The sequence below is a fragment of the Enhydra lutris genome, unplaced genomic scaffold, assembly GCF_002288905.1.
Source record: "Enhydra lutris kenyoni isolate GAN:26980312 unplaced genomic scaffold, ASM228890v2 scaffoldscaffold31, whole genome shotgun sequence".
In the NCBI taxonomy this organism is placed as follows: Eukaryota; Metazoa; Chordata; class Mammalia; order Carnivora; family Mustelidae; genus Enhydra; species Enhydra lutris.
This window is the reverse complement of record NW_019154115.1, coordinates 400,195-426,635: the sequence shown is the minus strand read 5'-3', so window position 1 is coordinate 426,635 and position 26,441 is coordinate 400,195. Positions and strand designations below refer to the sequence as shown.

Sequence of the window (26,441 nt, the reverse complement as noted above, 5' to 3'; positions counted from 1 at the left end):
CTAATGACTATTTTATTATAAAATTTTAAAAATTTGCCATTTTAACCATTTTTGAGTGTACAATTCGGTGGCAGTAATTACATTCACAGTGTTAAGCAACCATCACCATCTATGTCCACAATTTTTCATCACCCCAAACTGAAACCCTATATCCATTAAGCAGTAACTCTCCATTCCCCCATCCTAGTCCCTGCTAATCTTTCATCTACTTTATGTCTCTGTAATTTTTGCCTCTGCTAGATATTTCATAAAAGTGGAATCATAACAGTATTTGTCCTTTTGTGAGTGTCTTATTTTATTTATCATGTTTCCAGATTTCGTTTATATTGTAGCACGCATTAGAACTTCATTCCTTTTTTATGGCTGAAGAATATTCCATTAATATGCCATGAACATTTTGTTTATCCATTTATCTGCAGGTGGATACTTGCATTGTTTTGTTTTCACCTTTTGGCTATTGTGAATAATGCTTCTGTGAACATTCACATACAAGTATATGTTTGAGTCTGTTTTTGGTTCTTTAGGGTTTATATCTTAGGGTGGGATTGCTGGGTCTTAGGGTAATTCTGTGTTTAGCTTTTTGAGGAACTGCCAAATTGCTTTCCTCTGGTTACTTTGTAGCTCTCATGAGGTCGTTGGCGTAGAAGTTATCTTAAGAATTTTAGAATAAAGATCAAGGAATGCTATGCAGAAGCAATGACTTAACTCTTTAGTAAGTTTAGGAAAGAGGCAGCTTGGTTGAGGGAAAAGAATATTGCTTGGAAGTCAGGTCCTAGTGCCCTGTTTGTTTTGTGGGGCCACAATTTTTTCATTGGTAAAATAACACAATTACATAGATAATGTCAGAGGTGCCTTACTACAAAATTCTATGTAGGACTATATAATTTAGCATGTTCTAACTGATTTCAATCAATTAAAAAATCTTGCTGACAAAAAATTTGATAAAGTTTTTATTTGACCCACTAAAATACAAAGCTTTGTAATAGAGTGATTCTATATCTAAGTGTTTTGATGGCATATTCCCAAGTATTTCAGTTTAATCATCTGAATAATTTTAGCAAAGTATATGATAATAAACTTGGTTTTCTGTTATTCCAAGTATGCATAAGGAGTATTTTCCCACAGTGGGAAATCCGGGAATTAGCATAGAAGTGAATTAGGTAAATGCTGCACATTTAATTGTAAAATAGCTAAATATTTAAAGATTATATTTTATTTAGTTGAGAGAGCATGAGAATGAGAGAGATTGAATGAGTGGGGAGAGGGGCAGAGGGAGAAGCAGACTCCCTGCAGAGCAGGGAGCCCCATGTGGGTGGGACTCAGTCCCAGGACCCTGGGATCATGACCTGAGCTGAAGGCAGACATTTAACCAACTGAGCCACCCAGGCATCTGTAAAATTGATGGTACTTTTTAATACATAAACTTAAGTTAGCTGTTCATTTCATCTTGTGTTAATGATTTTTCTCTAAGATAAATATATTTATTGCAGTTTTATAGACTAGTGGCTTCAGTTAAAACATATTACCAGTACTGTCATAATATTCAGTTATCTGTGGTATAGTAGAAAAAAGTACTGAATTTAAAAATCAAAGGAATTGGGTTAAGAAGCCAGTCTTTTACTAGGTACACTATACATGCATTGGACAATACATAGCCTGCCTGAGCCTATGCTTTTCTCTTCCGTAAAATGGGAGTAATTCCTATCCTATAGAGTTGTCATAGTTATATGAGATAAAGTTTGTAAAGTACAGCGTAGTTACCAGAATATCATAGAGAATTTGTGTAACTGTAATGATTCATATGCCATCTTGACTCCTGATAAAAACCTGAGCTAGTCCTAGTACAGGAGCATTGTCTAATGGCTGGGACATATGTTCAGCTTCAAATCAAGAGTATGTGTAAAGTCCTCCATTCATGTAAAACTCAGTTTAGCCATAATCCTGCCTGAGAACTTCATAACACAGGCAATAGAGCTCTTGGAGAAAAGAGCCACAGTGAGTTGTGCTTTGTGTTTTGGGGCCTCTTCCAAAAAGAGAAGAGACTTAACACAATTTGGCAAACAGAAGAAATAGTTTGGCCTTTTAAATGAGCAACAGGATGAAATATAGCAATACTAATGCACAGGAGACTTGCAGTAATTAGAAAATATAGCTCCGTTAATCTGCTTCTCAGAGACATTATTTGCTATGATAAATTCATCTAACTCCTAACCTGGCATTTGTCCTATATATGTGGTTGTGTTTTAGCTGTAACAGTTGCTGTTTAAAGTAATGCTTCTGTAGTCTTCTGAATAAGAAGGTTGAGAAAGCATTTGCCATTTTGTAAAACTGTTGTCCTATCTGAAGCCATCATGAGGTTATTGTTATTGGTTATTGGATCTCCAAGCTCTAGAATTACTTACAGGTTGTCTTCTCAAATTTCTGTCTTTGAAGAAATGTAGCTTTTATGTTCCTTCCCCCAACTCTATCTAGAAAGGGAGACCGCTGGTAGAAAAGAGATTTGAAACCTGATTTTTAAAGAGATAAAGCAATATTGGCTTGGCTTTTCTGCTCTGAAAGCTTCAGATTTAGCTACTCCACTCATTCATATTTCATATAAACAAAAAAGTGAATGTTTAAATCTTTCTACTTTGTTTAAAGTAAAGCAGATTTGAAGTTGCTGCAGGCAGAATACTGTCCAATTCCAGAAAAAAGTGAATGTATGAATTTACAACATAATCTCATGTAATTTCAACTTCATATATATGTGTATGTATATATATATGGTTTTTGTTTTGTTTTGAGAGAGCGAGAGAGAGCATGCAAGTCAGGGGTAAGGGCAAAGGGAGAGGGAGAGAGATTCTTAAGTGGAGCCCAACATAGGGCTTGATCTCAAGACCCAGAGATTAGGATCTGAGCCAAAACCAGGAATCACCCAGGTGCCTCATATATATGTTTTGTATAACCAGTATGATATGTCTTGGTACCTGAATCTGGGGTATATATTTCTATATAAGATTGTGTTAGAATCTTGGAAAGAAATTTACCCCAACTTTCTAAGCCAGCCAGCACTATCTAGAAAGTTGGGCAGAATTTCCAACTTTATTGCCAGTACTATATGCAGAGAAACTAGTAAGTATCAGTTAAAAGAAATTTTCCCAGTGCATTATCCCGGAAGAATTATATCAAATTAATAACAACTCCCTTGAGGTGGTGGTTGCCACTTCAAATTGGAATATAGATAATAGTTGGCTCTCTTGGGGCGCCTGGGTGCCTCAGTGGGTTAAAGCCTCTGCCTTCGGCTCAGGTCATGATCCCAGGGTCCTGGGATCAAGCCCTGCATTGGGCTCTCTGCTCAGCGGGGAGCCTGCTTGCCTTCCTCTGTCTCTGCCTGCCTCTCTATCTACTTGTGATCTCTGTCTGTCGAATAAATAAATAAAATCTTAAAAAAATATATTTAAAAAAATAGTTGACTGTCTTTTGCCTTCTAGCTTAAGGATTTAGTGATCCTTTAGTAGTAATAATAATAGCATAAGTATTAACATCTAACCTATTTTGAACATTTCACATTCACTGGATTATTTAATGATCACAACAGTCCTATTAGCTACAGTTTATCTCCATTTTGCACACAAGATTGAGATTCTGAGAGGTTAAATAACTTGCTTGAGAATATAGAGGGTATGTGGAACAGTCAGGATCTCCACCCATCTCTGATCTTATTTATTTAGTTGTAATAGTGATTGAATAAATGTACTGGTTTTGTATACTTATTTTCAACTTTTTAAAAAAGATTTTATTTATTTATTTGAGAGACAGTGGGAGCATGAGCAGAGGGGGAGGGGCAGAGAGAGAGGGACAAGCAGACTCCCCACTGAGCAGAGAGCCATGCGCAGAGCTCAATGTGGGACTCAGTCCCAGGACCCTGGGATCGTGACCTGAGCCAAAGTCATATGCTTAATCGACTGAGCCACCTAAGTAACCCTCATTTTCGGCTTTCTTGAATTGAGATCTTAGCTTATTAATTTTCGATAATCCTGTTCCCTAATACAAAAATTTTAAAGGTGTAAATCTTTTTTTGTATTACTTTAGCTGCATCCTACAATTCTGATAAGCTTTGCCTTTTTTGGTGTTTCATTCCAACTATTCTTAAATTTCTATTTTATTGTTTTTACTCATTATTTAGATACTTTTTTGAAAAAATGTGTTTTTAAGGATAGATTTTTCAGTTCTTCTAGAGTTTTAAGAAAAATTATAACCTACAAGAGGGTAAAATTTAATAGTTTCTTTTCAGAGTATAAATTTACCATATTAAGCCAGTGGTTTTCATCTGCCTTTGGCTTTCCTGTAATGGTCCACACTACCTAAAATTTGATGGACTTTTGTCATCTATTTGTGATTTAGCTGTTGGCTGCCCTCTTGTTTAATCCTGCTGCTTCTCACGCTGTCTTCAGTTTTGTTACACTGCTGACTTTCCTTTTCGGTTCTCTCTCTGAGTTTAAAACAGCTTGTAAATGATCTTGTTCTGAGCCAATCCAAGCAAGGCAGACACATGAGACTAATATCATTTTATCTTTAGATCCACTCTCAGACCATGTAGTATAGTACCCTTGTTGAGTTTACAAGAAAGCTGCTCTTTAGCTTATTCTAAAATTATCTTGGATCTGTGCTGTCCAGTATGGTAACCACTAACCTACATGTGGCTCTTGGGCACTTGAGATGTACTTAGTCTGAATTGAGATTGCATTATTAAAGTTAGTTTTACTTTTTTGTTTTGTTTTACTTTAATAAAGCTTAGTCAGTTAAGCTTCTGGGTGGCTCAGTCAGTTAAGCTTCTGCCTTTGGCCCCGGTCATGATCCCAGAGTCCTGGGATCAAGCCCCATGTTGGGCCCCCTGCTTAGCAGGGATGCTTCTGCCTCTGCCTCTCCCCTCCACTTGTGCTCGCTCTCTCTGGCACTGTCTCTCTCAAATAGATAAAATCTTTTTTTTTTTTTTTAATTAAAAATTTTTTTAGGGATTTTATTTATTTATTTGACTGAGGGAGACACAGCGAGAGAGGGAACACAAACCAGGGGGAGTGGGAGATGGAGAAGCAGACTTCTGCCGAGCAGGGACCCTGATGCAGGGCTCGATCCCTGGACTCTGGAATCAGGACCTGAGCTGAAGGCAGACGCTTAATGACTGAGCCACCCAGGCACCCCTCAAATAGATAAAATCTTTAAAAAATTTTTTTAAATTAAATATGTGGCTCACACATTTTATATTTTTTTGTATCTAACAACAGCATTAGACAAAAATCACAATGTGCAAGTAAGAGACCACTTTTCTCCTTAGCTTCTGCACTAAAATCCTCTGGAGAATAGGACTCAGATAATACCTTTTAGAATTCCAGGTTTCCTGTACAAGGTTTGGGTTAAGCAGGAGTGATGTTCCTTCTTTCCAAAGAAAGTAACCAAAACTCAAATCACGTATCAGAGAATACTCTGGCCGTGTTGATTCCATAGGTTGGTTAAATTTCTGTAAAAGTAGTTAAGGTTTCATTCCAGTCACCTTTCTGTTTATCAGACATTCAGGTTTATTATTTAGTTAGGACCAATAAAACCTGCTTTTAAAAGCGTGTCTTGAAAAAATTAAATAAAAGCTTGTTTTGTCTGAAGGACTAAGGAGCCATAGCAGATGGGATAAGCTGCGAAAGTGGGCTTCTGTTTGGCAGAGAGTAGAAATGACTACAGAGGAATGTCATCCCCTGATCTGCTTCCTGCTTCCAGAGACCTTTCCACTTCTCAGTGGCAGGTACTAAAAGCATTTACACAAGAGACCAGAGCTCTGACATACTTAGATTTTTTTTCCCCCAGATTGGATTATAGACTCTTATTATTTTATCTTAACCTATGTTGTTAGACTGTGAGCTTCTTGAGGACATGGGACAAAGAAACAGTGTCTTTCTTTATATAGTCCCTGTAAGATATAACAGCAGTATCAACAACAGTAAATCATAGTTAATATCTCTCAACTTTTTCCTGGTATGGCATACTTAGAAGACTATAATGTTCTTGTACCACAGAGGATTCTGGCTTCCCTGTACTTCTAGTCCATACAACTTTTTTGTACGAATTAGGAGAAACGTACCTCTTTCTCAAGTTACGTTACTGCCATCTGTTGGAAAATTATTGTAATAAAAATGTGTTCTGTGATAGTATGATGTAAGTGGCACCTCCCTCTGGAGCTGTTCAGTGTAGTAGCTCAGCTGTATGTGGTGGCCTTGAGACCAACCCAGGAGCCTAGCTGGCCAGCCAGTGGGCTGAGAGAATCAATATTTGAGCAAACCTCAAGGCACATTAGTATCTGGTTATTATGCTAAGGACTGAAGCCTCACCGTACCCCTCGAAGTAGGGATACTTAATAATCCCAGTTTTTCAGATGAGCAGGCCGAGGCATGGAGAGGTTCAGTAGCTGGCCCACGGTCCTGTGTCTGTCAGGTGGCTGAGTTGGAATTTAAACATAGGCGATGAGATTCTAGGTCCTAGGCTCTTAACCTCAGTAATATATTCCTCTTGCGAACTGGATGCAGCAGTTTCCAATCCCTGTTCCTATGTTCATCTCAGCCCACTGTAAAGTGTTCTAGAGCCCTGCCTCGGAGTTCTTCGGATGAGTCTACAGCTATAGTTTTTTTAGGTGGTTACAAAGGAAGAGGGATTTGTGCTTTCTTCTGCTGGTCCTTGTTTCTGTTGAAGTAAGAGAGCTGTCCCTTCTTTACATTTCAGAATAGCCTCTGGTCCTCTCACTGCCGTGGTGGCTTTACTTCTTCCCACCAGTGCCCCTTCTTTATTTGCGGGGTGACCAACCAGCACGGCTGCCGACTCAGGCTGGCCTCGTCTCACTTCTGCATTCCTCCCCGCAGGGCTTCTAGGACTTTATCTCCAGAACTTCCCCTCCTTACTTCTCTGTCTGCTCCTTTCTTTAATCCTACCTTTTCTTGAACCCTTAATTGCTGCTCCCTCCAAAATCACCTCTCATTTTTCTATCCAAATTATCTTACTTTCTGATTTTGGAAGGTAAGTGCCTCAGGGCAGGGATTGCCTTGTTATGTTGTGAAGTGGTGTCTAAAGTGCTCCATAAATTAGCATCTGTAGAGTTTTATACATACTAATTATTTTTATTGAAATACAGAAATGCTTTCTGAGCCATAAGGAAGCATCTTAAGGTAATAGTCTAATTGCCTGTCCATGTTTTTTAAAAAAGAAGAAAAAATTCTCTCTTCCTGCCAGAGAGAGCTATCAGATCGCAGAACAGCAGCCCAAATCCCAGGACTCTTTCTGGTTATTGTTTTAATGCTTTTATATTTATTCAGAGAATCATGTTTATAAGACAGTAAAATGAGGGCCTGTTGGTCATGTGAACCCATTTGGATTACTTAACCCTGGTAAGAATAGCAGGAATGGCCCTTCGGTTTGCTTTGGTCCAGAATCTTTAATTTCCTTAGTGACATTTATAGTTAAAGCCGATGGTATTCATTTCTCAGGGGGTGTAAAATAAATTTCATTTATATTATATTTATGTAGATGTTTATTGCCAGAATGATCAGCGTTTTTTATTAGCATTTTATGATGCAAATGGAGCTTTTAAGACTTGTTGAATTTTAATGTAGACATGTATGTTAGAAGGACTCATTTACAGAACTATTGATTTTTTCCACTGCTTGCTTTGAGAATGTACTTGGAAGAGTGGTTAGTGAGACAGTTTTCTGAGTCCTCTGAACCTTGAAGACAAATCTTTAGGTTTGTTTTTCTAAACAACTTGCATTGAAAATCTTGTTGGCCTGGTTTTCCTGAATGTGAGATTTAATAAGTATTTTTTTTGATTAACAATTTAATGGTTGTCCTTTAAATGAAAGAAATGCCAGTCAGAATAACTGAAATGATGTTGAAATTATCAATTGAAGTTACCTGAAGTCTTAAATAAAAAATAGTGGTGCTTTCTCAAAGAAAAGAAGCTTGTTTATCACTTATGGTAGTGACCATGCTTGATGAAGTATGACAGGGTCTTACCGCATTGTCCCAAGTGTAAGTGGTCATAACAGACTCATTGCATATGTTTGAGAGAGAATCATGGAGTTGGGATTTTTTTTTTTTTTTAATCCTTATTTGTACGTTTTACTTCCTACAGCCTAAGAACATCTTTTTAGGTCAAATTGTACCTACTTATATTTAGGCTTTTGGTGGTAACTAAAGAGCAAGTTGAATTGGAAAACAAGCCTACCTCATTTTTAGATGATTGAACTCACTTTGGGGACTAGGTTGTCTCCTTTCCCAGGGTATATAATGGTATCTTGCTGCTTTAGAAGTGGTTGGACACTTCATGCCTTTATTTATTTATTTTTTTAAGATTTTATTTATTTATTTGACAGAGTGCACTAGCTGGGGGGAGGGGCAGGCAGAGGAAGAGGGAGAAGCAGGCATCCTGGTTGACATGGGACTCTATACCAGGACCCTGGGATCATGACCTGAGTCAAAGGCATATGCTTAACCAACTGAGCCACCCAGATGCGCCCACTTTATGCCTTTAAAGATAAAGCCTGGGTATATAGCATCCCCTGGCCTGGTCCTCTTGGAAAGAGTTTAGGTTTTAAGCTGCATAAGAGCTGAGCGATCATCTTTCTAGTGGTTCTTAGCTCTGGCTACATGTTAGAGTATCCTGGGAAGCTTTTTAAAGAATCTCTAGTTTGGGGGCTATACCCCCCTCTGTTTACAATTGAGAAACTGAGAGAGGGGGAAATTGACTTGTATACAGACACACATGTTATGTGTTAGGAAAAATCATAGCATTATTTACTGACATTATCCTCAAATCTTGGTTGAAATGCTCTCACATTTTGGAGCAAGCAGTTGTTAAATTAAATCATAAGCAGTGCAGAAAACAAGGTGGGACTACCTAACACTGTCATTGACTTTAAAGTATCTGCTCTGTAATAAAACTGAGTGTGACAAAGCCACTTTCAGTGCCTTCCACCTTACTCATATTGAGGAGAGACTGCTGTCAGTTGTGGCAAATCCGTAATGTCAGTTTGGTTATGTGGTAGATGAACCTCCTACCCAAGGCCAGACTTGGTCAGTTTATGTGTGGGGAAAAGCTTTTCAGTTAAAGCTTTAATTGTATCTAGTAGACAGAATGAAGCAGCTAAGCTCTTTTAAATTAAGCACTTAGTAGTTTTCTAAACATGGACACTTTAAATTTTTTAGGTAAGGGGGCAGAGAGCAGTAATCAGTAGTCATACTCTGTTATTACCAGGGGCAAAGGGCCGGGGAGGGGAGTGCAAATATTGTCATCAACATTTGCTCAGAAACTACAGTCTGGGGGTCCTTTTATAAACCTTGAAATAGGCTTAGCCTATTCCTTCAAGAAGTTTGTATTTCTTAGGGAGGTTGTGTATGCATGTGCACATGTATGTGTGTCTGTGTTTAGAACCTCTTAAGGCTGTTTTGTACTTTTGTTCTAAATATGGAAGTTTAATGACTATATCTTATCATTTTAATAAATACTCTTATGAGGAGGCAAACAACTCAATATATTTTAATACGTGTATGTGTTTATATGTACATTGTGTATATATTGTGAATGGGTGTATATGGATAAGTATTGATGTGTGTGTGTGTATATCTAGTGAATGTGTGTGTGTGTGTGTGTGTGTGTGTGTGTGTGTATAGTGAATATATACAGAGTGATGAATTAAAATGTGGTATCTAAATGAGCAGCCCAGACAAAAGTGCTGCCTCACAGGAAATTATGAGATTAAGTGAAACAGTTGATGTCAAATGCTTAGCACATACTTATTGCTCATTGATTTTCATTATCTGCATATTTATTATTATATCACCACTAGTATAGGAATTCAGAAGAAAAAGAAGACTATGGGTTAGATCAGAGAAGGAAGAAAACATGATTTAAGTAAAACATATTGCATCTATTTTATTTAAAATATCTTTAACCTAAGACTTGAATTGCTAATGCCAATATTGTGGAGGATACAGTACAATATATATAAGTATATATTAATGATATGGTTTCTTTTGTTTCAGGAGCTTTATATTGCTGTAGGAATATCTGGAGCCATCCAACATTTAGCTGGGATGAAAGACAGTAAGGTAACTACACAATAATAATCCTAGAAGAAAAATTATCTTATTTTAAAATTTTGGTTTCATTCGTTCCATATAGTTACAGTGTGTACGTTCAACCATTCAGATTAATATTCTTTCTAAGAATAGAAAGAAATATAAGGTGCTGTTCACGGTTTGAAGCTGTACCATTGGTAGGAGAGGCGTTGCTATGTCATGGAAAGAAGTGTGACCCTGAGTCCCAACTCTGCCCCTAGCTTACCACATGATGTGTTTTGTCTGTACCTCAGTTCTTTGCCTAATACACGTATTCATTGATGATGTTTAAGGTCCCTTTCAGCTGCGACCGTCTATGGGTAGAAAATTTAGGGTGAATAGAGCTTGATGAGGTTCTGACCATCTAACTAGTTTGTGAAGTTTCTGATCCCTGATTGTCTGCTTCACCCTGGTCCCCTTAAAGTCCCACCCTTATATGGCAGCAAAGCTCCTCTTCTCAGGTATGTTACTAAGTGTGACAGAAACATTTAGGGTTGGAGCATCTCCATATCTCAGTAATTATTAGCAATATAGTGTGTAGAGGAAACACTGGATGCTGACTTGCTACTTTGGACTGTATTGGGAAGCCCTGTGTAAGGATTCTCTGAGCATATATTTCAGAATATGACACATTAATTCATGCATACCAATGCACACTTTGAATTATGAACTTAGTCTTTCATGAAGACAGAGATGCTTCTGACACTCCAGCTTTTATCCATTCAGATGGAAGTTTGATATAAAGGTAATAAAACTTTTAACAGGTTTAACTTCTAACTTGAAAAAATGCATTCACTACCTCCTTGTAACCTCTAAATGAATTGGCTCAAAACCAGTCAGATTTCACAGTTGGATGGCAGCTTTCTTCACTGAGCTATGAAAACAAGCAGTGCCAGTGGGGAAAATGTTACTGCTGCATTAAAGGGGAAAAAAAAACCACTCCAACATCAGCAACCCTAAAAAATATTTTTAGCTGGGCGAGTTCAGACATATCTAGAATTCTACTTCTCAAACGATTCTTCCTGCCAAGAAGATCCTGGTAAAAATGTCATGCCATGGCAACAGGACTGGATTAGGGGAGAGATGGACTAGCTAGTATGTTAAAGCAAAAAAAGGAACGATTGAAGTAAGGAGACCAGTGTTGGGAACTGTTTATTAGAATAAATTTGAGCCAAGATGTTGTCTGTTTATGTAGTCAACAAATATTTATTAAGCATTTACTTTTGTACTAGATGCGGGAGATGCTTAAATGAAAAAAACAGCTCTTGTCATCACCAACTTGTGTAGGAGATGCAACAGTCTCTGGTTATAATTTTGGTTGAGGTCTAAAATGGAATATTAAAGTAATTGTCTTAAATCTAATAATCACACTGCATACAAGTTACAGTTTTAATTAACATCATCATATAGTTTGAAGAATATGAGATTTGGTTGTTATATGAAACAATTCGATGTAATAAGAGTACTTTCTGGACTATATACATATTAATATCATTGATTACAATCTGTGCTTTAAAAGCTGTGTAAGGAAGAGGAGCATGAATTTATAAGGACATATTAAGAGAGCTCTAGGATGCAAGCAAGATTTTATGATACTCATTTACAGTTGACAATTCAGGAATATTCTTTTAGTAATTTGAAAAACTGTAACCATTCCCAAATCTTTCTTCTTAAATACTTTAATGGTTCCTTGTCCACAGTTGTGTGCTTTTGCTTTAAAAATAACTTTTATATGGTTGGAATGAAAAAGCTTTCACATGATTAAAATGTCAGATGTTTGACTAGGTGGCCTCCAGGAAAATCATTAACCATCATTAATTAAATAAATCTCTGCTAGTTCCTGTGAAGCAGGCTTACATATTCCCAGAAGAGAAACACCTCGATGCAAATCAAATGCCTGTGATTTGAAATGTTTGTACTTGTGACTTTGGATTTGAGGCTCATACTGAAACCATCATTTCTTGTCTCTGACCACATATTTTTTAATACATATGGCATGTTTGACTGGAATAGTAGTTACCTGGACTACACTATGTTTCAATCTCAGATATTCTGGAATGTTTTCATCTTTTTGAGAGAACCTAGGGGAGTTACACATATGTCTTGTAGCCTATATGTTAAGTCAGACTGTATCAAAATTCTCTTAAAATATGTTTCAGCTATTTTCATGTGATAGAGTAACAAGCAAGTAGAAACTTAATTTTACTTCTAGAGAGATAAATCATCATACTGTATTAAAATAACACCACATAAGAATCAAATATTATAGTCAAAACTTTAATTTTACTTTAATTGCAGTGGTGTTTGAAGCATCTGTGGAGGGGTGCCTAGGTGGCACACTTACTTAGTAAAGCATCCAGTGGCTGGTTTTGGCTCAGGTCGTGATCTCAGAGTTGTAGGGTTGAGCCCTGCCTTGGGCTCTGTGTTCTGCACAGAGTCTGCTTGAGACTCTCTCTCCCTCTCCTGCTGCCCCTCCCCTCTATATGTGTGCATGTGCTCTCTCTCAAATTAATAAATAAAATCTTTTTTTAAAAAGGGGGCTTCGGGGACACCTGGGTGGCTCAGTTGGTTGGGCAGCTGCCTTCGGCTCAGGTCGTGATCCCGGCGTCCTGGGATCGAGTCCCGCATCGGGCTCCTTGCTCGTCAGGGAGCCTGCTTCTCCCTCTGCCTGCCGTTCTGTCTGCCTGTGCTCGCTCTCTCCCTCTCTCTCTCTGACAACTAAATAAATACAATCTTTAAAAAAAAGAATAAATAAAAATAAATAAAAATAAAAAGGGGGCTTCGGCGGCTCAGTGGGTTAAGCCTCTGCCTTCGGCTCAGGTCATGATTCCAGGGTCCTGGCATCGAGCCCCACATCGGGCTCTCTGCTCAGCAGGGAACCTGCTTCCCCCTCTCTCTATGCCTCCCTCTCTGCCTACTTGTGATCTCTGTCAAATAAATAAATAAAATCTTTAAAAAAAAAATCTGTGGAGAATACCAAACCATTTGTAATATATAATCTGTTACTAATAAAAGAATAATTGGTACATGTAGCACTGTTTTTAGGACTATTTCTCCTTAATTTGCTCATCTGTCATTATAATCCTTCACATAAAAAATTTTATAGGAGATAATAGGATCTTTTGGTGGTTCATGTAGGAGACATAGTAATTTACTTGTTGAAAAGGCTGTCCTTTTCTCATTAAATGATTTTGACACTCTAGTCAAAAATCATTTGACCTGGGGCACCTGGGTGGCTCAGTGGGTTAGAGCCTCTGCCTTCGGCTAGGGTCGTGATCCCAGGGTCCTGGGATCGAGCCCCACATCGGGCTCTCTGCTCTGCAGGGAGCCTGCTTCCTCCTCTCTCTCTCTCTGCCTGCCCTCTGCCTACTTGTGATCTCTGTCTGTCAAATAAATAAATAAAATCTTTAAAAAAAAAAATCATTTGACCCTATATGTGAGGGTTTATTTCTGAGTTCTCTATTCTTATCCCCCCAGTCTATATATCTGTCTTTATGCCAGTACCACACTGTTTTAATTCCTGTAGCTTTGTAGTAAGTTTTGAAATCAGGAAGTGTGGGTCTTCCAGCTTTGCTCCTTTTCTAGATTGTTTTAGCTATTCAGGGTCCCTTGAGATTCCATATGAATTTTAGGATGGGTTTTTTAATTTTTGCAGAAAATGTCATTGGAAGGACAGTTTCAGTGGATATAAGACTTTTGGTCAACAGTTTTTTTCTTTTAGCATTTTGAATGTATCAGCTCACTGCCTTCTGGATTCCACAATTTCTGAGAAATCTGTTGATATTCTTACTGAGGATCTCCTGTATGTGATGAGCCACATGTCCTCATTTTCAAGATTCTCTTTTTATCTTTGGCTTTTGAAAGTTTGATTATAATGTGTCTTGGTGTGGGTCTCTTTGACTTCATCTTTCTTGGAGTTTGTTTAGTGTGTTGGATGTTTATATTCATGTCTTCCATCACATTTAGAAAAATTTCAGCCACCATTTCTTCATTTATTCTTTCTGTACCTTTTTCTTTCTTCTGGGACTCCCACAGTGCATATTTTGGTTTGTTTGATGTTGGTCCACAGGACCCTTAAGTGCTCTGATTACGTTTCTTTAATCTTTTTCTTTCTATTCTAAAGACTTGATAATTTTCATTGTCCTATTTTCAAGTTTGCTGATTCTGTCTTCTGATTCTTAAATCAGCCTTTGAATCTTTCCAGTGAATTTTTCACTTCAGTTATTATACTTTACATCTCCACAATTTTCTTTTTGGTTTCTCTTTAGGTTTTGTCTTTTGCTATTTCCATTTTGTTCATACATTGTCTTCTTGAGTTTCTCTACATCTTTATAATTCTTTGAGCATCTTTAAAATGGTTTTTTTAAAGTCTTTTTCTCATAGAGATGCCATCAGACCTTTCTTAGAAGCAGTTTCTCTTGATTTTGTTTTCCTTGAGTGGTCCCATACTTTCCTGTTTCTTAGTGTTTTTTTGATTTTTGTTGTTGTTGAAAACTGGATATTTGAATCAAATAATCTATTCCTGGAAGTCAGATTCTCCTCCTTCCCCAGGGTTTGCTGTTTTGTTGTTGTTTTTATTTTTTGTTGTTGTTTTTTGGTTGTTATAGGTTGTATCTGTGCCAAAGATTAACCTGAGGTATAAACTTAAGATCTTTTTGTGTCCTTTCTGAGCCTGTATGTGAGGTTAGTTTGTAATTTTCCACGTATATCCAGTTGCTTCTAAGTGTCCTAGTCTTGAATTTCTGGCTTCCAAAAGGGGAAAAGAACATTGGAGAGAGGCAGAAGTGCTTTGACATTTTAAATCCCCTAGAGAACTTTAGCTAGAGGAGGGGAGGGGCTTCTAACAATGGGGGAGGCGCAAAAAGCAACGTCTTTTTGATCAGTAGCAGCGATCCGGGATCAAAGCACAGGTCCCCAGTCCCTGGAGGACAGGGTTCTTTTTGCCCACTCTGTCTCCTGCAGGCTGTGTATAAGCAGCTGCAAGAACATGTGCACAGCTGCTTGCCATTGGGGTGGGGAATGAGTACCTGTTACTGCACTAAGAGCTACAGCTCATGCAAGCCTTCCCCTGGAAGTTGCAAGCCTTTAATAGACTCTAGATTTCCAAAATGGTTACATTAGACAGATTCTGCCAGTGCTGTTGTTAACAGTGTTGGTAGGAAGACAGATTCCTCCTGATGCTTCCTACTTTGCCATCTTCCCAGAATCCTCTCCTCTAGTTTGTTACTTCCTAAAACACTGTTTTTCATGTCAGAAAAGAACTTAGAAAAATAATGGCTTAAAACCTTTTTAAATACTGTGATGGGCTAGTGGTGGTGTAGGAGATAATTTTATGTGCAAACCCAGAAATTCCTAAATTTACAGGATTGGCACAAATGAATCAAATTAATCTTATTTAGTACACATCTTTAACAATATAAATTTGTTGTTGGGAGTGTTAAAGTAGAAACATCAATCTGTGGTATGTTTTCTGATAAAGACCAAAGTCTTTGTTTTTATTTCACAGACAATTGTGGCTATTAACAAAGACCCAGAAGCTCCAATTTTTCAAGTGGCCGATTATGGAATTGTTGCTGATTTATTTAAGGTAAGCTGGCCTTGGAAGAGATGGCTGTTATCTAGCTTGTCGTCCAAGAACCTCTTAGAGTTGGTCAGAGAGGAAGCCATTATAGGAAAACATTGTGTGTTTGTGTACCTGTGTATCTGTGTATGTATTAATATCTATACACAGTTTTGAACTGTGAAGTTGTCTTAATAAATACGTGAAGTTTATATAGAGTATTATAACTTTACCTTTAAGGAGTCCATATTGTCTTTAAAATATCCACATGGCTTTTGGCATCTTGTGTTCTAAGTTAGCACACAGTGTGAAGTGATTCAAGTAATTATGACCGAGAATCGTATTTGGCAGGTACCTTAAAGAAATTCACATCAAATACCCTTACTCAGAGATTTGCCAGAAATGCTACAGCTTTTCTTTTAAGTTTTATTTGTTTGAGTAATCTCTACACGCACCACGGCACTCAGACTCATGACCCCGAGATCAAGAGTTGGATGCTCTTCCGACTGAGCCATCCAGGTGCCCCCGTGCTGCAGCTTTTCAAGGGAAGACTGGGCACTCAGGTCCAGCTTATCTGACTCAACAAGTATGCTCTGCTTCCTTTGTTTGAGAGTTAAATGCCTTCCTAATGTGATCTATGTAGGGGAGAACACTTACTCCCCACTCTCCTACTCTTCACATTTTTGAGTGTTCTTTTTACCCTGCCATCACCCCCATCTTTGCCCTCCCCATGAACAAAATTACTTTAGTGATACTGATGTGTACCATTTGGCCACATTTAAAGGTTCATAGCTCATGCCTGGCCTGGTTTATTTCTGTCCCTCAGGGCTTGCCTACAAACTTCCTGGTTGCCTTGTGCAGAAATCACTCATGCAGCCATTGAGGCTCTGAAAGTAGCACCTAACACTGGGAGAAGTAGGTGGGTTTGCTAGAGTGAGGAACCCCTCGCACAGAATTACAGCAAGTTACTGTGGGCTTTAATAGAGAGGCTGCAGCCTGAGAAGAGAGCCAGGGTGGTCCCCTTAACAAGAGAATTGGTCCATTACCATGGCTTCACCAGCACTGTATATGATTCAGATGAACTAATGAATGTACTTTGAGAGCCCATCTGTACTTTGAAGTTCATGCTCCAATATATGTTCATGCTCAGTGAAAATGGACCCTTCAGCTGCTCATGCAGAGACGAGAATGGGGCTGTTGCCCTGGGTCAGCCTTCCCCTCAGCACCCGCTCCCTGCCTCTGGCCTCCCAAAGAGCCTATATCTTGCCCTAGGAAGAATACAGCCCCTCTTCAGTGATCCTGGGGTCCTATAATTGAAAGTTAGAATTTAGGTAGTTCTGCTGCTCCTGTTACCTGGCCCAGCTGTGTAAGAACAAACAGTGTTTAATGACAGTCATTTGACCACTACAGTAACACCAGTGGGAGGAAAAGTTACTATGAAAGAGAAATTTTTTTTAAATTTCTGTACAAGGGGCGCCTGGGTGGCTCAGTGGGTTAAGCCGCTGCCTTCGGCTCAGGTCATGATCTCAGGGTCCTGGGATCGAGTCCCGCATCAGGCTCTCTGCTCAGCGGGGAGCCTGCTTCCCTCTCTCTCTCTCTCTCTCTCTCTGCCTGCCTCTCCGTCTACTTGTGATCTCTCTCTCTGTCAAATAAATAAATAAAATCTTTAAAAAAATAAATAAATAAATAAATAAATAAATAAATTTCTGTACAAGGATAACTTTGTTCAGGTTGTTAGCATTTAGCTACAGTGAGAAGCTTAAAGGAGTAAAGACCTTTTAATTAAAAATGAAACACCTCTGAACCCTCACCAGGTATCGGGTTGACATGTTTGGAAATAGACATCTACTGTAGTTGCCTTATATTTTTCTCCAAGTGAATATTTAAATAAGTTTACAAGTAATTTTGCTTATTTTACGATACATTTTTCTGTTTTCTTGTGTACTATATATTGCAACCTACAGAGTGGGCTTACTTGATAAATGGATGAAGTGTTAGACAATTGGAAATTTGTGATGTTTATATAGTGGATGCCTGCCTTGGGGCAGGACCATCTTTGTAGCAATTATTGATGGAATGGTGTCATAATGCTTCTTGCATTAAGGGCAACTCCCAGGTTGAACATGAAAGAGTATGCGAGCGAGTGAGGGTTGTGTGCACGTGTGCATGCTGAGGTATTTTGGTGAGAGTCCTAAGACAGTAGAAGTGGAAAGGAATCTCAAGAATCAGTGAGCAGATTTCTAACCAGAGATTCTCAAGCTATCTTTGGTGTTTTAAGAAGCCCACATTTGATAATGTGTTTGGACTAAGACCTAATAACATTTATTTGTTAATAGCTAGAATTATGTTAAGGTAGTGGTTACCTCATGCTCAGAAGTTCTGAACATAGGTATATATACCTTTTTTTTTTTAAATTTTTTTAAAGACCTTTATTTATTTGACAGACAGAGATCACAAGTAGGCAGAGAGATAGGCAGAGAGAGGAGGAAGCAGGTTCCTCGCTGAGAGAGCCCGATGTGGAGCTTGATCCCAGGACCCCGGGATCATGACCTGAGCCGAAGGCAGAGGCTTTAACCACTGAGCTACCCAGGTGCCCCGGTATATATACCTTTTGGTTAATATAAAGGGAGAAAAGTTAATCCTTTAAAAAGCAGTCTGTGGGGGGAAACGGATTAGATTATGAGAATATTAAAAATCTGCTTGGGAGCAGCTGGCTAGCTTGGTTAGTAGGACGTTTGACTCTGGATCTCAGGGTTGTAAATTCAAACCCCACGTTGGGTGTTGAGATTACTTAAAAATAAAATTTCAAAACAAAACAAAACAAAAAACCAGTGCTGCTTGAGTTGTAGCCTCCTGGTTGCTACTAACATGTATAAGACAAGTGATATGTTCTTTTTAGGTTATCTGTTTTCCCAGAGAGATGTGATTTGCGGAAATTACTCAGCAAGTTTTTGGCACAATTAAGCCAGGCTCCTGATTCTGTTCTTTTACTCATCACCCTGCCTTTCTAACTCATCAGGGACTCTGGCCAGGTGGTTCACCAGGACTCCTCTACCCTTGAAAGTTGCAGTAAAAAGGACCTCACCTTTGGCAGACTCTAGGAACCTAGACAGTATCTATCAAATTGTTTTTTCAGTTGAAATTAGAATGAATATGGCACAGATGAATATTAGTAATTCTGACTGAAGAATGGACAAGGTGGTGTAGTGAATATGCTCCTCAGGGCCATGCTCTGTTTTTTAAAAATCAAATATTTAAAGGTATAACAGCACATAAAAATATGGCTATGCAAATTATGAATGAGTTAGCATTATCTATTTCAGATTAAGATTTTAAAGAAAATAGTTTAAGTCAGCGGTACCCACCTGGCTCTTGATCTTGGGATTTTAAGTTTGAGCCCAAAATAAATTATAATAAAATCTTTATTTTTATTTGTTTAGAGAGGGAGGAGGGGTGCAGAGGGAGAGAGAGAATGTTAAGCTGGCCCCACACCCAGTGCAGAGCCCCATGCAGGGCTTAATTTCACAACCCTGAGATCATAGGAGTTGGATGCTTAACAGACTGAGCTACTCAGGCATCCCCAAAAATAAAATCTTTAAGAAAAAAAAAAGAAAAAGAATACCATAAGTCACATAATAGTGTAAAAAGGGCTTTTTAAGACTGAATTTCTGTGTAAAAAGTTTATATCACATAATAGACTAATAATGCTCTGAATGATATGGTATCCACCAAACTTTATCATGTCTGGAGTAAAAATGTGTATGGATTTTAATTTTTAATATTTATTGTTTTACTTCATCCTGCAACAATCATGAGTTAGAGACATGAGGGTTTTTTTTTTCTTTCTTCATATAAGGAAAATAATATAGTACAGTAGTTAAGAGCTTTAATTCAGATTTTGTCTTGGCCACATACTAGTTAAATTATCTTGGCCAGGTTATTTAATTTTTCTGAATGGAAGCTTCCTCAAAAGTAATATAAATATACTACATACCTTACAAGGTTGTATTGAAAGTTAAATGAGATTATATTGTACCTAGTACAGTCTGTGTTAAATATTAGGCTCCCTATTTATATTTCCTTTCATACAGGTATAGTAAGTGTTCAATAAATGGTAAATATTATAATCAGAGTCAGAGTGACAGAGTATAGGACACTACATGACTGGTTGTTTTTTTTTTTTAATATAGCTTTCCTGAGATTTAATTCATAAATCATAGAGTTCACCCTTTTAAAATGTATATAGTTCAGTGATTTTTAGTATATTAGGAGTTATGCAACTATCAACTATCTAATTCCAGAACATTTTCATCACACTGAGAAGAAACCACAAACATATTTTCAGTCACTTCTGTTCCCCTCTCCCCCCAGACCCTGGCAACAACTAATCTGTTTTGTGTTTCTATGGATTTGCCATTCATGGACATTTCTTACAAACAGAATCATGTAATAATTAATAATATATGGTCTTTTATAGCTGGCTTCTTTGCATAATGTTCTCAAGATTCATCTGTGTTGACTTCTGTATCAGCACTTTCTTTCCTTTTATTGCTAAATAATATCCGTTGTGTGGATATGCCTCATTTTGTTTATCTATTAATCATTTGATGGACATTTGAGTTGTTTCTACTTTTTTGCTATTATAAGTAATGCTGCTATGAGCATTTAAGTTTTCATGTAGATACATGTTTTCATCTTGTGTGGGTACATATATAGGAATGGAATTTCTGGGTCACTTGATAACTGTTATTTTTAACATTTTGAAGAACTGCCAGCCTGTTTTCCAAAGTGGCTGCCCTGTTTACATTCCCACCAATAATACTATTCCAATAATAATGTTTCTTTTCTCTTCTTTCCTGTCCTTTCCTTTCCTCTCCTTTCTCCCCTCCCCTTCCCCTCCCCTTCCCTTCCCTTCCCTCCCCTTCCCCTCCCCTCCCCTTCCCTCCCCTCCCCTCCCCTCCCCTTCCCTTCCCTCCCCTTCCCCTCCCCTCCCCTTCTTCCCCCCCTCCCTCCCCCTCCCTTCTTTATTTGTTTATTGTATTATTGACTTTATTAAACAAGTCATGTATCAGACAGCATCCCATTTAGCAAGTAGAGGGGAGCTCCTGTCTTTTCACATTCTTTATGTCCTTTGATGCACAAAAGTTTACATTTTGTTGAAGTCCAGTTTATATATTTTTTATTGCTTGCCCTTTAGTAGGTGTCATATATGTGAAACTTCTGCCTAATCCAGTACAGTGATTATAGGCCTACAAGTATCTGTTCAAGTCCTCACTTTATTTCCTTTGTGTGTATGCCTGTGGATTGCTGGGTAATATGGTAATTCTGTGTTTAGCTTTTTGAAGAACTTCCAAACTGCTTTCTCTAGTGGCTGTACCATTTTACATTCCCACCAGTAAAGTGCAGGCCTTCCAGTTTTTCCACATCTTTGCTCACACTTGTTACTTTTAATTTTTCAAATCAGAGCCATCCGGTAGGTATGAAATCGTATCTCATTGTGGTTTTGACTTGCATTCCTTAATGACTAATGATGTTGAGCATCTTTTTATGTGCTTACTGGCTATTTGTGTAGCTTCTTTGGAGAAATGTTTATCCAAATCCTTTGTCCTTTTTTAATTGAATGTGTGTCTTTGTTCTTGAGTTGTAGGAGTTCTTTATGTATTCTGGAATTAACCCTTACCAGATACATAATTTCCAAATATTTTCTCCCATTTTGTAGGTAGATTATCCTTTCACTTTCTTTATAATTACCTTGGCACGAAAGTTTTTAATTCTGATGAAGTCCAGTTCATCTATATTTTCTTCTGTTACTGTCGTTTTTTGGTGTCATATCTGAGAATCCATTGCCAAATCCAGAGTCTTGAAGCTTTAGCCCTAAGTTTTCTTCTAAGAGTTTTATTTTAGCTCCCATAGGTCATTGATTGATTTGGGATTAATTTTTGCATATTGTATGAGGTGAGGTTCCATCTTCATTCTTTTGCATGTTGTCACAGCACTGTCTCTGTTGGAGAGACTCTTATTCCCATTCATTGGACTTTGCATACCATCTGTTTTTTAAAACTTTTTCTTCTACTTCCTATCATAGCTGTCCATTAGAGTCATTCTAACACCTTATGCTCTCTCTCTGAAACTTGCAGGGTTTATCTCTGTCTGCCTCCTCAGTTTTTGTCCAGAATCCTTTTCTCCTCCATGTTAATGTTCTGATTTTTCTGAGCCCACACTTAAATCTCTTCCTTAGAACCCCTGGATTTTGAGCATTTAGTTCCATTCTTCTCATCCTCTTACATTACAGTGTAAGATGGGTACATTTTTGGTTGTGTGGTTCATAGACCTCTGTCTTTTCTCCCCAACTAGGGGATAGAACTCCTTGTGGGCAAGAATTAGGCCTGAACTTTATTTCCCATGGTGCTTACCCTGGGGAAATACTAATTAAATGACTCGAATATAGTTGTGTTGTGATTTCTATCAGTAGATTGTCTTATTTTATTTTATTTATTTTTTTTAAAGATTTTATTTATTTATTCGACAGACAGAGATCATAAGTAGGCAGAGAGAGAGAGGAGGAAGCAGGCTCCCCACTGAGCAGAGAGCCCGATCCGGGGCTCAATCCCAGGACCCTGGGATCATGACCTGAGCCGAAGGCAGAGGCTTTAACCCACTGAGCCACCCAGGTGCCCCTAGATTGTCTTATTTTAAGTGTAAATTCACTTTGATCTGGTCTTACTGATTAGAGAGCTGGGTCTGCACTATCTGAAATAAAAATAAGAATCCGAATCTCTGAGTTAGTGCTCAGGCTGTCAGACACGCAGTGAACTTGAATGGCATTTTTCTTTTCCTTAACTGATAAGGCATTGTGTAATATGCTTGGAAAGTCTGAGGTTGATCTAATAAAAAAGGATATAGATGGTGGACAGAGTGCCTTTAGCCTTTTTTGGGGGGTTGTGGCAGGGAGACATTCTGGAAGATTTTTAAAAATATGTTCCAAATCAAGTTAATGTTTCGTTAAAAGAAGTTGGGCTCTAGCCTATTTTTCATGAAACACATAGGTCCCACAGGAGGCCTCTTTAGCGTGTCATCTGTGTGACTGGCATCAGCTCATGGACTCTCCACTGAGCAGAGCTGGGAGAAGTGGTGCCAGAGCTTAGTGCTGCCCCTGAGCTACTGCCCACTGGCTCCATGGTAAACATGGGCCTTTAATAGGCTGGAGACAAAGTGACATTCGGAGGAAACAACATGTTGACAATTTCCTTAATAAATTTTGTACGAACACATTATTTCCACCTAATGGAAATGTAGCTCTCTTAAATAATTGAGAGGCTGTATTCATCAGTGGCGAGTTCAGCTGGGATCTCTCCGAGCTAGGACAGTCGACAGCCGCGTGGAAGACTGGGTAATTGATATTTTACGCAGATGGCTCCATGCGACACCACCTGCAGTCCCTGTGCCCAGCGCGCCTGTGCTGTCAGGCTACCCCAGAGCAGCTCTGTGCTGAAAGCTCTAGTTGCAGCCACTGAACTGCTGAGACTAAGAGTTAGTAATTCATCCTTTCTAAAATGGGAGCCAACTTGGTCGGTTTTCCCTCGCTGTGGTTTCTTACTCTGTCTGCTGACCAGACACCGCATTAGCACAAGGCCTTTAACAGAGAATGATGAAACTGAATGTTCAGCGCGCAGCTCATTCTTATGTGCCAAAAGATAGGAACGTGTGCTGAGGAAGCAGCTACAGTGTTTGTCGAATGACAGATGTGTAAGCAAATGAACAGTGAGAAAACAAGTGCTAGAGCAGATTGACAGGGTCGTGTCTGAACAAGAGACTTTGGTGTGGACTTTGAAGGAAAGGCAGGAGAGCAGTAAGGGAAGGAAGAATAACCAGAAAACACAGAGGTGAAAAATACACATTACTCTCCTCACAGAAGAAAAATTGGACTCCTGTTTCTTGTGGTGCCCTTCGGAGGTTTGTGATTATGTCAGAAAGTTTCCTAGTCAGGGCGTCTGGGTGGCACGGTCGGTTAAGCGTCTGATTCTTAGTTTCAGCTCAGGTTATAATCTCAGGGTTATGAGGTTGGGCTCCATGGTCAGTGTGGAGTCTGCTCATGATGCACTCTCCCCTGGGCGCCTGGGTGGCTCGTCCAGTTAAGTGTCTGTCTTCGCTCACGTCATGATCTCAGGGTCCTGGGATAGAGTCCCTCATCAGGCTCCCTGCTCAGTGGGAAGTCTGCTTCTCCCTCTCCTCAGCCCCCACCCCCCAAAAATAGAAAAATAAATCTTTATTTATTTAAAAAAAAAAAAAAAAGAAGAAAAAGGAAAAGATAAAAAGTAAAGTTCCGAGGCAGTGTGTGTGCTCCTGGTCCTGCCAGCCTGTGTCCGGGTGGAATTCCCTTCAAAGGCTGTAGTCTTGGAGTGCCTGGGTGGCTCTGTTGGTTGAGTATCTGACTCTTGATTTCAGCTCAGGTCATGATCTCAGGGTCATGAGGTCAAGACCCCCTCCCCCCACCATGGGGCTCTGTGCTCAGTGGGGAGTCTGCTTGAGATTCTCTCTTTACCTGTGCTCCTCCCCCCACTCATGCTCTCCCCTCTCTCACTCCCTAAAGTAAATAAATCTTTAAATGTAGTTATCCCACAGACCCCACATTCTCACAGATAAGAGGAGAGCCTAGAGGAACATGTTGGGGATGGGGACACACCTTGAGCCTCAGCAGAAACGCGCATTGCTTCTTTTGGTTTCTGTATACTTTTTTTAAAAAGATTTTATTTATTTATTTAGAGTGAGAGCAAAAGAGAGAGCATGAGCAGGGAGAGAATCTTCAAGCAGACTCCCTACTTGTGTGAGCCCAACTCAGGGCTTGATCCCTTGACCCTGAGATCATGACCTGAGCTGAAATCAAGAGTCAGACGCTCAACCGACAGAGCCAGCCAGGTGCTCCAAGACTGCAGCCTTTGAAAGGAAGACCACCTGGACACAAGGCTGGCAGGACCAGGGGCCCACACGCTGCCTCAGTGCCCGTACCTCTGTGTACTTCCTATGGAGCTGTGACGATATCACACTGAAGGCTCAGGTTGCTTAATTACTTTTTTTGTTTTAATTTGCAGGTAGTTCCTGAAATGACTGAGTTGTTGAAGAAGAAATGAGTTACAGTGTTTTAAGAAAGAAAATATATCAAAGTATTCAACTGAAATAGAAATTCATGGCTATTACAGTAATCATTGGAAAGTATGGAGAGCTACATATCATAATTTGAGAAAAAAATTCTCACAGATGCCAGAATGCTTTTTTATGAGCCTATTACTTTATTTCTTTTAATTATTTGTGGTTCCAAGTAATTATTTTTTAAAATTTTCTAATTCTGTAAAAAATATATAATAAAACATTTCCACAGCTTTAAAACTACCAACAGAAATATGCCTAGCTTTGTAAAGAAAGAAAATTGAAGAAATGGAGTGAATATTTATTTTTTCTCTGTCTTTTTCATGGAGGACTCTGTTTTTTTGTTTTTTGTTTTTTGTTTATTTATTTATTTGACAGAGAGAGAGAGGGAACACAAGGAGGTGGAGTGGGAGAGGGAGAAGCAGGCTTCCAGTGGAGCAGGGAGTCTGACATGGGTCTTGATCCCAGGACTCTGGGATCATGACCTGAGCTGAAAGCGGGCGCTTAATGACTAAGCCACCCAGGTGCTCGAGGACTCTGTGTTTTAGGCAAGATTGTGAACATGATTGTTCTCTCCAGACTAATCATTTAATTTAGTTGTTGAGAGAAGGGACCTAGATTGGCAAATTCCGAGTTAAAAAAGCATGGCCACAAATCATAAATATTAACTTAAATATACTCCAGTCTTCAGAAAACCATAACTAATAGGACCAAAGCAGACCCGACTTAAACTTGAACTTGCTGAGTGAATTTAGTTGGCTTACATTAAATTTAATTTTCCATTTCATTTCAAAGTTTTGTCAGCTTATAGGACTTTGTGTCTCTGAAGGAGAGGGGAGAAGGAGGGGCTGTGGTGATGCAACATGGCCTCTTATGCTAACAGATAGTGTGATTAATATAAATGTTTAAATCCTGTTCAGAGAATGCTTTGGTTTTTCTCTGGCCCTCCTGATGCTTCCTTTGAGCTGTCTTAGAAAACAGCCAAGCATGTGAGACGACCATATGTTTGTTTAGCTTTGGCGCTCTCCCTCTGCTGCCCTGAGGCATGACTGAGATGGAGAGTGTCACAAGGGCTAGAAGCCAGTGTGCGTGCAGGCCCGAGAACAGGGGCTGGGGAGGCTTTGGTCTGTCCTGTGGGAGGGTGTCCTGGAAAGGTCCTGGAAAGGCCCAGCTCAGCAGCTGAGTAACATGAAGACAACTGCCACCTGAAGCAGATCTGCAGAAGGTACAGTAGTTAACAGACTAAGGAAAACAGCAGGGAGGAGATGGGAAGTGACCAGTGGTACAAGAGGGGATGGGGCAGAGGTGGTCAGCCTGTCCCTCTCTGTGGCCTTCCTGGGTCTTGGCTACTTGAACTCTTTGATTTTGTCACAGTCACTAGCTTTTGAAACACTTTTGGAAGTTAAATGTCTCTGGGATTTCAATCTTCTTGAACCTAATAGGATGAAAAGATAGCAATAAAGTGAACCACAGCATCCTAGAGTGTCAGAGCTGAGCATGACCATCTGGTTCAGCCCCCTGTTCACAAAGGGTTACTGAAGCACAACCAAGTGACTTGTCCAAGGCCATGTGGTTTGAACCACTCTTGTGAACATAATTCCCATAT

The 26,441-nt window shown here is 39.1% G+C and overlaps 1 protein-coding gene across 1 annotated transcript in view; it reads left to right on the top strand.

Moving 5' to 3' along the window:
- LOC111153245 (electron transfer flavoprotein alpha subunit) overlaps positions 1–25,086 on the top strand; it is an 82,226-nt gene extending 57,140 nt beyond the window's left edge. Inside the window, exons 10-12 of the mRNA XM_022512151.1 lie at positions 10,057–10,122; positions 15,638–15,718; positions 24,781–25,086. Coding sequence (XP_022367859.1) covers positions 10,057–10,122; positions 15,638–15,718; positions 24,781–24,819 — 186 coding nt within the window. The 3' untranslated portion in view covers positions 24,820–25,086. The remainder of the gene's footprint in view (positions 1–10,056; positions 10,123–15,637; positions 15,719–24,780) is intronic.
- Positions 25,087–26,441: the final 1,355 nt, after the last annotated feature.